This window comes from Zeus faber, assembly GCF_960531495.2.
Source record: "Zeus faber genome assembly, chromosome: 12".
Taxonomy (NCBI): domain Eukaryota; kingdom Metazoa; phylum Chordata; class Actinopteri; order Zeiformes; family Zeidae; genus Zeus; species Zeus faber.
In genome coordinates, this window is record NC_137196.1 from 21,083,610 (window position 1) to 21,093,669 (window position 10,060).

General features: G+C 45.4%; 1 protein-coding gene across 1 annotated transcript; it reads left to right on the forward strand.

The window, feature by feature from the left end:
• Positions 1-206: 206 nt before the first annotated feature.
• Positions 207-8,728, forward strand: mppe1 (metallophosphoesterase 1; the record flags this gene model as incomplete). The annotated part of the gene is made up of 9 exons (XM_080010845.1): positions 207-499; positions 603-711; positions 1,294-1,397; positions 2,635-2,715; positions 3,363-3,471; positions 3,649-3,720; positions 4,185-4,307; positions 6,718-6,858; positions 8,049-8,728. The coding sequence occupies 9 exons, from the start codon at positions 207-209 to the stop codon at positions 8,226-8,228; spliced, it is 1,212 nt and encodes a 403-aa protein (XP_079866971.1). The 3' UTR covers positions 8,229-8,728.
• Positions 8,729-10,060: the final 1,332 nt, after the last annotated feature.

Below are 10,060 nucleotides of genomic sequence, written 5' to 3' on the forward strand. Positions count from 1 at the left end.
GGTGCGGGGAAGAAAGAAGAATCACCGCCGACACCAGCCACAACACGCTTCCCGGGACCTACCATTCACCGCGGGAGTCATGACGAGCATCCCGGCCGCGCTCTAACCCCCTCCGGGCCGGATGGCGGAGGGAAGATGCCCGATGGGAAGCTCCGGCACCAGTGCGCCGACCCAGGGCATCCCGCATCCCGCACAGTAACACCGAGATGCCGCTGTTCAGCGCCCGATGGGTCACGGTGCTGGTGCTGATCGCGGTGGTCGCCGGCGTGTTTCTCTTCTGCGAGTATCTCATCTATTTCCCCACCATCCTGCAGTGCGCCTGGCCGCAGATCGGAGCCGTGCGGGCCGGGGAAGAAGCCGCGCACGGTCTGCCGGCGGCGGCGGCGGCTGCTGCTGCGGCGGCGGCGGGATCGTCATCGGCCCCCCTGCGGGCCATGGTGCTGTCCGACACGCACCTCTTGGGAGCCGTGGGGGGGCACTGGTTCGACAAGCTGCGGAGGTATTTCCACCAGTCAGTCGGTCATCCATCCCCGGTCCCACCGCGGAACTGTGTCCGTCCGCCGGGTTTGATGTGTAAACAACAACAATGTGTGCCCACCTAGGGAATGGCAGATGGAGAGGGCTTTCCAGACCGCTCTGTGGCTCCTCAGGCCCGAGATGGTGTTTATTCTGGGGGACATCTTCGACGAGGGCAAGTGGAGCTCAGCAAAGGTATATTTATATTTATTACACTGTATTGATCCCCGCGGGAAACTCGGGGAATTATTTTTTTTCATTGATTTATTTTTTCATAATTTTTATTATATATTAACATAAAATACAATACCATATATATACTATATTTAATATTTCTAATTGTATTTATATGTTTATAAAATGTATTTGTTATAATTATTATTATTATTATTATTATAATTATTATTATTATTTTATTTTTATATATATAATACTAGCTACCATACTGCCACTTAGGCCCCTGCCCTAGCCTCCTAATTTTTATTCATCCTCTGTGTAGAATCACATTTTGTATATTCTGTATATATTTATTAGTTTTTTGGGTTTTTTTGAGACTGACTGCTCTTATTGTTTTTATTCATATCTTATTCTTATTGTCTGTACAACAGTTCTGACCAAGAGAAATTCCCTGATTGTGTTCATTATCATGGTCTCCAAACAGTTCCCACCTGGCCAGGGGGAAGATGCTTTTGAAATACGTCAGCGCGTTTGGGTTGCACTGACGCCCGCTCTGTCGTCGTTGTTGTTGTTGTCATTGTTGTTGTTGTTGCCCTGCAGGACTGGGATGAAGATGTGCGCCGTTTCAACAGGATTTTCCGACATTCCACCGACACAGAGCTGGTTGTTTTGGTTGGAAACCACGACATCGGCTTCCATTTTGAGTAAGACTGATCTAAGCAGTGCTTTTCTTTTCTTTTTATTTTTTTCACCAGCAACCTTTGACACTCATGTGGTTTGATGTTGCATGGCTGTCAACCGTTGATGTTGACAGGTCACAGGCAAATACAAGGCCTAGTTTTTACAATATTACAGTGACTCACGACTACACTACAATAACATTCTTGGTTGAACAATGTCATTTCTGGGGGATGAGAGATTTTTGATCGATCAAAGGTGAATCAACAGCACGGAAACATACAACTGAGTCAGCAAACTGAGCTGAAGATGGATCTCGAGGTGATAAAAAAGTCAAAGGGAACTTTGAGGTATATAGAGTGCATAAACAGTATATATACATAATATATTTTTTCAGAAAGTGGAAGGAGCTCCCCAGCTCGTTACGCTCTGCAGAGACACTCACACCTGAGGACCCGGTTCTCAATATCTGATCCTATCCCCACTATGACTAACCATTCATGTTTTTGCTGCTGTTGACGAGTTTTAAGTTGTTGTATTGACATAATACATGAACAGCATATGTACATCATATTGCACCAACGTATACACAAAATAATAAAAACAAATTACTAATGCTATTTTTATTCTTATTCCTTACAGCTATCTTGCACTTGTAACTGGCTGAATTTAAAAACAGGAGATCATGCACTCAAGTTCCAGGTTGCTCCAATGGTCGATGTAAATGTGAACGCAGTCATAACTAAGATAAATACTCAAAAATATAGGGGAACTATGCACAAAAAAGGGCTATAAATCCCCAACTCTCCACACGAGATGGATGTAAACACTCTCAAATAAAGGACTTGGACTCACAGTGATCATTTCATTTTCAAATCCGTCGCCTTGGAGTAGCCGACAGAGCCAAAACAACAACAAAAAAAATGGTTCACTGTCCACTGGCTCACTGTTCATTATGGCCGGCACTTATAAGAAAGTCTGTTAATACAAGTAATGGGATGGAGAGAAAGAGTCTTTCCTCCAGCCCAACCCCTCTTCTCTGCTCTAACTACTTGATCCTCGCCGCGCCGTGGGAAGGGTCGCGGCGGCGGCGCACCAGCGTAATGACCCCTGGTGCGATGACACTCGCAGCGAGACGTAAAATGGCACTCGTCTTATGTAATCGTCTGGTGATGCACGGCGCAGCCCCGGCTCACAGAAATAAGACGGCCGGGCCCGTTTTTGACGGAACGGCCCGCGCTCAGCTGCTGTGCTCCTCTGCAGGATGGACTGGTTCAAGCTGCAGCGCTTTGAGAGGGTCTTCAACGCCACGTCCACCAGGATCGTCACCAAGAAGGGCATTAAGTGAGTAAACCCCCCGACAAAGTTGTGTGACAGACGCCTGCAGGGTAACCCCTCCCCGCACTCACACACACACACACACACACACACACACACACACACACACACACACACACACACACACACAGACATGCACACACACACACACACACACACACACACACACACACACACACACACACAGATGTGCACACACACACACACACACACACACACACACACACACACACACACACACACACACACACACACACACACACACACACACATACACACACCAATCTAGTGCTTTAATTCGTATTAAAAGGCCAAGCGGTACAATCTGCTGAGTGTGGCTCTGCCATTGCTTTTAGAGGAAAACTCGAAACAGTATTTTTTTCAACCTCGGGATTCAACCAGACTGATGCCAATGATCCAAAAATAAACACAAGGCTTAAGATTGAAATACACGGCACTTTTCTTTTCAGCAAGTCTCATAAACTCTGTTACAGTAGTCTACGTACATATTGAAGGATTCAAATCGGGAGCGGAGAGAAGGACTCGTCTCAAGAACATTGAAACAAAAAATGGTCATACTTATGGGGAACTGTCAAAAAAGGGTTGGACCAAGTTCCCACTTCAATTAATAAGCCACCCCCTGCCCCCCACAGCTTTCTGTTGGTGAACAGTGTGGCTCTTCATGGAGACGGTTGCCCCATCTGCCTGTCGGTGGAGAAGGAGCTGATCAAACTGTCCAGAGACCTCAACTGTTCTCTCCAGGTAGGAGATGTTTGACGTGTGTGTGTGTGTGTGTGTGCGTGTGTGTGTGTGTGTGTGTGTGTGTGTGTGTATGTGTGTGTGTGCGTGTCTGGAGGAGGGTTGTTTCCCCCCCCCCCCCCCAAGATCACTGTTAATTGCCAATCGATACTTGATCCCGTCTCTCTGTGTGGCTTGCAGTCCAGCGGCAGCACCAGGGACAGCTGTGAAGGCTCCCACAGCTACCCCCCGACGCCGCCCATCATGCTGCAGGTAATTATTTTACAGCGCTTAATGAACCCTCCCTGAGGAAATCCCTCCCCGTCTTCCCACTGGCCGGGGATGCACGAGCTGATAGATATTAACCCCCCCCCCCTGTCTTCCCACGGGCTGGGGACGCACGAGTGTGTCTCCCTGGGGTTTTTGGTGGAGCCTGCTCAACCCGACTGGGGAGGGCGTCCACGGTGCCGTGTGCTCTCAAAGGAAAAGCTCAAAGGAGTAGAAGCGGATGAAACAAAACAAAACAATGTCTACTGTCGTGGGCTGCTGAAATCATGATGAATGAGATTGTTATAATGATTATGCTTGATTATACAATGATTGTAATGAAGTCATTTATTTTTTCTTTTTGTCCCTTTTTTTCAACGCCTCGCAATTTTTCAAGCTGACAAATCCAAGACGTTGTTCTCATTTGGTTTATTGCCATCTTTCATGGCCCTGATCACTTCCCTCTGCAGCACTATCCTCTGTACAGAGTGAGCGATGCCGGCTGCACGGGGGAGGACGCCGCGCCGCCGGAGGAGCGCCACCTGCTGTTCAGAGAGAAGTATGACGTGCTGTCCAAGGAATCCTCCCAGAGGGTGTGTATCCGAAAAAAAAAAAATCCCCTTGAAAAACCAGCCTGAATGATGATTTCAGCGGCAAGGCATGCACATGCAGTCGAACCACAGAAAGAAGTATTATTTACACCCAGCACAAATGTAATAAAATTAGAAGTAGAGGTCTCTGTAGTACAATATAATATAATATAATATATATCCTAATGTGATAAACTACTCCACCACAGCACTCCTGTACATGTTTTTTTTTTTTTTTTAATCCAGGCATGAGGCACGTTGGAATGGCTGGTATGCATAATCTAAAGCGGTATTTTCAGCAAAAAAAAAACAAAAGAAAGAAAGAGAGAAAGAAAGGACATATTTTGGAAACCTCAGAAACCTATATTAACATGTTGAAAAGGAACATAATAGGTCCACTTTCAGGTTATCGAAACTCTGACTTTGACCTTACGGCGTATATCAAAAATGAATTACGCAACGGTAGTTACTAGTCGCTTTTAAATACCTGTAATCCATTCCACAAGTCACTCAATTCATTCGAAGGGAAAGACAAAGCCTCAATATGGAACTCCCCCGAGTTGCGTGGCTGAGCTTCAGTCTTAAAAAGGACAGAACATTATTTAGCCAGATGCACAACACTGTCTTACACAATGCTCTTTTCAAAAAAAATAAAACACTCGTTCAACCCCACCCAACGGATGTGTTTAGGCTCCAAATCCAACAAAGCCAAGACCAAGCTGACACGATCGTAACGTCCCGTCTCTGGGATTAATTTGCTGTTCGTGTGGATCACTGCATTGCTACTATTAGAACAACGTCATATCTAGAGCTTGTACCACTTTGATAACTGTGCTGACCAACATTTGAGTGTGGCTGAAATGTTTCATATTGGGGCTTTGTCTTTCCCTTCGAATGAATTGAGTGACTTGTGGAAAGGATTGCAGGTATGTAAAAGTAACTAGTAACTATAGTTGTGGAATTCATCTTGATACGCAACGAGGTCGAACATTTGTCAAAGTTACGGCGTCTCTACTTGAGTGCACGTTTCCATAACCTTAAAGGGGACCTATTATGCTGCTTGTCAACAAGTTAATATAGGTCTCTAAGGTCCCCACAATTTTCTTTCTTTTTTCTTTCTTTCTTTTTTTTTTTTTTTGCTGAAAATACCGCTCAGATTATGCATACTAGCCATTCCAACATGTCTCAAAACCACTCCTGTTCCAGGCGCTCTTGAAAATGCAGCCGCTCCCCACGCCCGCTCCAGCACTGTTTGCCCCAGTTCTGAGCCCGTTGTATGAAGTACATAAACTCTCACGGATTTCAGCTCCTCAGTCCACCAAAAGCTGTTTCCGAACAAATTTGAGGCGAGAAATAAGCGATCCAGTTGCTGATTCTTCACTCATATTAGATCTACAAGGTCTCATTTAAAAGTTTGTTTCGACTTTTCTTGGCCATGCTTCAAGCTTGCGGGGGACACCGCACAGGGATTTATTTGTTTCATTCAATGAGGGAACATTGGGAAAAAAAATAATAATAATAATAAAATAAATACATATTCAATAAAAACACACTGTTTTTATTGGTTTTGTTTGGAGAAACGCACAGTGGATCGCGCGCCGCAGCCTACCGTCTCTCCACAGCACACCTTTTTTGTTTTTAAAAAGAAACACAGCAGAGTTATTTGTTGAATACCTACATTTCCGTCATCTGCAGCTTTGTCACGGACAGTTTGTATTAATTCCTCAATCTTTTAAAAGATTGGTGCTGGTCTCTGAAGCCAACAGAGCAGCGCGCGTGCTTCGTGGATCCGGCCGTTTGTTATTTCTCCAGCCGTGGGCGGAGTCACTCAGATGGGGAGGCGGTTCAAATTCTACCGAGGCCCCCGTGTGACGTAGGAAGGGATCGCAAATGCGAACGGCTTGTTGAACCACACGTTTCCTGACACAGGGACCCCACGGGGAAAAAAAAACGACCGGGTTGTCTTGTTTCACAGTTTGGAGTGTTCGTCGGCGACCCAAATGTATGTGCACAAACGCTGAAAAAGTGAGTTTTTCATAGCAGGTCGCCTTTTAAAGGAAAACTCGGGTATTTTTTTTCAACCTATCGGGAGAACGGTTTCAGTCGGGGGGCGATGGCTGTCGGTCGCCGAAAGAACTCGGTCGCCGTTGCCCCGACCGAAGCCGTTCCCTCAGCACTGGATAACTTTAAAACATTTTTCAATGATCCCTAGATTATTGACTCCCAATAATCTATAAATAAGAGTTGGGTCACAAAACCACCCGAGCTTTCCTTTAACTCTCGACATGGCGTGTATGGAGGATGGAGGCGATGATGCAACTGATGCCGCCGAGGAGCAACGTCGCGTCGTCATCGTCGTCGGGGGGCCCTGGGATCTCAACGCCGCTTTGTCGTCCTCTCTTCCCCTTGACAGCTGCTGCAGTGGTTCAAGCCCCGCCTCATCCTGAGCGGACACACGCACAGCGGCTGCGAGGTTCTCCATGACAACAAGTACCCAGAAATCAGCGTGCCGTCCTTCAACTGGAGGAACCGCAACAACCCCAGCTTCATCCTGGTAACTATAGGCCGCCGTTGTCCACCCGGCGAAATACAAACGACGGCGAGGAGGAGACCTCGTGATGGGATTCACAGCTTTAAAAAGGTGTTTCCCTTCGTTGAGAAGATGTTGAGCTTTTAAAAAAAAAAAAAAAAAAAAAAAAAAGTCTGGATGTTATGAGTGCTGGACCTCATTTTATTGACGGTAGTGTTCTACTACTAGTACTAACACTAGAAGTGTTCTAGTACTAGTACAGAAAGATGAATGAACTAGTAGTTGTTATCAAGGGCCAGTGCTATTATTATTCTCCTGGGCATCTTTCCCGCTAAAAGTGTCTGGCACGCAGCAACAGCCGCACCCGCGGATGTGAATGAAGTGCCATTATCCGGGGCGGTTCGGACATTTTGCGGCCCAAGTTTGATCCACATCGATCCACATTTGGAGCGGGAAATTACTGAAAAACTGTTGCAAATCTACCGGAAGTAGCAGAGCGCTGGCGTCGCGGGCGGGCTGGGGTGGTTTTGCGGGATGAGTTCGTGGAGCCGGGAGGGGGGGGCGCTTTGTGACATCATCATCCAATTTGTTATCTACTGTATGTGCAGGTTGTGGCTCTGGGGCGGGCTTTCGCATTGGGGTGAGGTGCGCGGTGCGCTGCAGTCTAGACTCCATTGGTGTGTATTGGTTGCTTCGTGCAGGATCTGCGCCAGGTCGAGACGAGAGGGAGCCAGCGCTGCATTCCATGGGAACTCAGAAAATTGTAACTCGTGTCGGTAGGAAGTGACGCTGCGTTCCACGGGAACTCTGAAAACTAATTTGTGACTGACGCGACTAACCTGGATGCAGATTCATGTGATGGCTATGGTAGAGTACTAGTACTAACACATGAGTAGTGTAGTGTTCTAGTAGTGTACTAGCACGGAAAGATTAATAAAAAATGAGTTGTTATTGTTATTATTATTATTAATAATGTTGAACCGCAGGTAATTTTGTCTTTTGTAAAATGTATTGGGATTATTGAAGGGACCTGATGATCTATCTCTTAAATCAAATCTGACTGTCCTCGTACTCGTACAGAAATACTCATGAACCGCGGACACGGTTCCCTAAAAGCAGAAACAGTAAATACTCAACGGTCCCCCTCTAGAAAGACCATCTCCAGCGATTTAAAAAAAAAAAAAACCCGTGTCCGTCCGTCCGTCACCCTCCAGGCCTCCTTCTCCGCCGGCGGCTACAGCCTGTCCAAGTGTTTCCTCCCGGAGGAGAGCACGGTGATCGCCGTGTACTGCTCGGCGGGGGCCTGCCTGCTCTTCCTGTTCACGGCGCACTGCCTGTGGATCAAGGGGCTGCTGCAGTGTCTCAGTCTGATCGGGAAGCACAAGCCTCTGTGAAGCTCGCCCCCACGCCCCCGCCACCGGACGCCGGAAACCCCGCGTGACACCGAGGACTTTGCCGACGCGAACCCTCCCCCCGCCGAAACCGGGTGGAGGGTTACGAGAGGCGCCCCCACCAGGTTTTCTTTGTACCGCCTTTTTATTTGATTGTCCGATCGTTTTAGTGGCACTTTTGAGACAAATATATTTGAACGATTTTAAATAACTGTACAGTTGATCTGCATTGTATCGCAGCGTGGTGGCTCTTCAAAGCAGAGACGGACCAAATAGTTTATTAGTCCCGTTTTTAGTTGTTTTTTTTCTTACTTATTGAGCGCCACGTAAATGGGCTCCAACAGATTTGGGCAATTTACTTAGCACCAGCTCGTTCCTCACCCACTCGGAAATGTGGTTTATTGACAATGATGTTTCTTCCCTAAAAACACAGATAGTTTCACTTCCCAGTTCTTATCTGTGGTCAGACCTTCCATCGTTAATGGTTTTAGGCGGCCTTTCCACCGGTCGATTAAGATCCAATTTAAGCACTGATAGTTTCACATTCTGGACAGCCGTAATGTTTCCTTTTTAAAGCAAAGCCTGGTTAGTATGTATCCGGGTTATTACTGGTTCACCATTCATTTCTATGATTGGTTTATTGCTGGATTTTATGTGTCAAATATTTGTGAGGTTTCTGATGAAATGTACATAATAAAGTAAATTCTGCCATGTTGATAAGTATTGTTATACTTTCTCAAAACATATTATGAAACTGGTATCTAGTTCAATGTTGAAATACCACGTCTAAACGCACATTTAAGGTATGACCGATGTGGATTAGTTGACAGACCAGAAAGCTTACTTGGGTGTCTGTCAAAAGGGTTTCTACACAGTGCTATTCAACATTTTTTATCAATTTAATAATTAAGTTAATTCATTATTTTTATTTTTATTTCTCCCTATTGTTGTAATTATTTGATGGGGGTTTGAGGATATCGCTCGTGGTTCCTGATCAACATCAGCGTCATAAGAAGACTGTGAAATAAGATTCTCTACAGCAGCGCCGCAGGTTTCCATTTGCGTAGGAAAGTAAGTCAGCTGCATCAGGGAAGACCAACGCTATCTTTCCCAAGTGATTTTTTTTTTTTTTTGTTTGAACTTAACTTTATATCCACCTGCCAGACCTGCCTTGACGCCCTTAAACAAAAAGAGAAACACATTCCAGCATCCCAAAAAAAATAAAAAATAATAAAAATAAAAAAAACACTCACTGGGTGACAAAGTCGCACACAGTTGTAAATGAAGCAAAGTCCTCTAATGTGCCTCTTTATTTAAAGAAAATAAAAATGTCATTTAATCATCCTCCCAGGCCAAACAAAGTTTTGTTTTTGTTTCGTTTTGTTGTTGTTTTTTTTTTTTCTCGCACCACCAGTCAGTTCTTTCTCTCTCTTTTGGGGATAGACGTGTACTGTAGCAGAGTAGAAGCCTGATGCAGTTTGTACAAGGAGAAGAGCTCGTCTTGTTGGGTGCTGCTCACACATTCATAGTGCCTGTGCCATTGGGCATGACTCCAAGGGACCAAGGAATTACTAATATTGCACGCTCTCATTTATTCGTCTCCATTCTAAACATGCTTTCCTATGTGTGTATGTATACATATTTATCGTATACATACATAGGTATGTACACCTAGGCACACACATAATTAAACATGTATAATTGTACATATATATTTATATAGACCTATAAATTTACATGTACATACATTTATAAAAGATTACACACAACGCACGCTCGGTTTTTCCTCACTCACTCTAGCGCACACACCCACACCCACACCCACACGCACACAC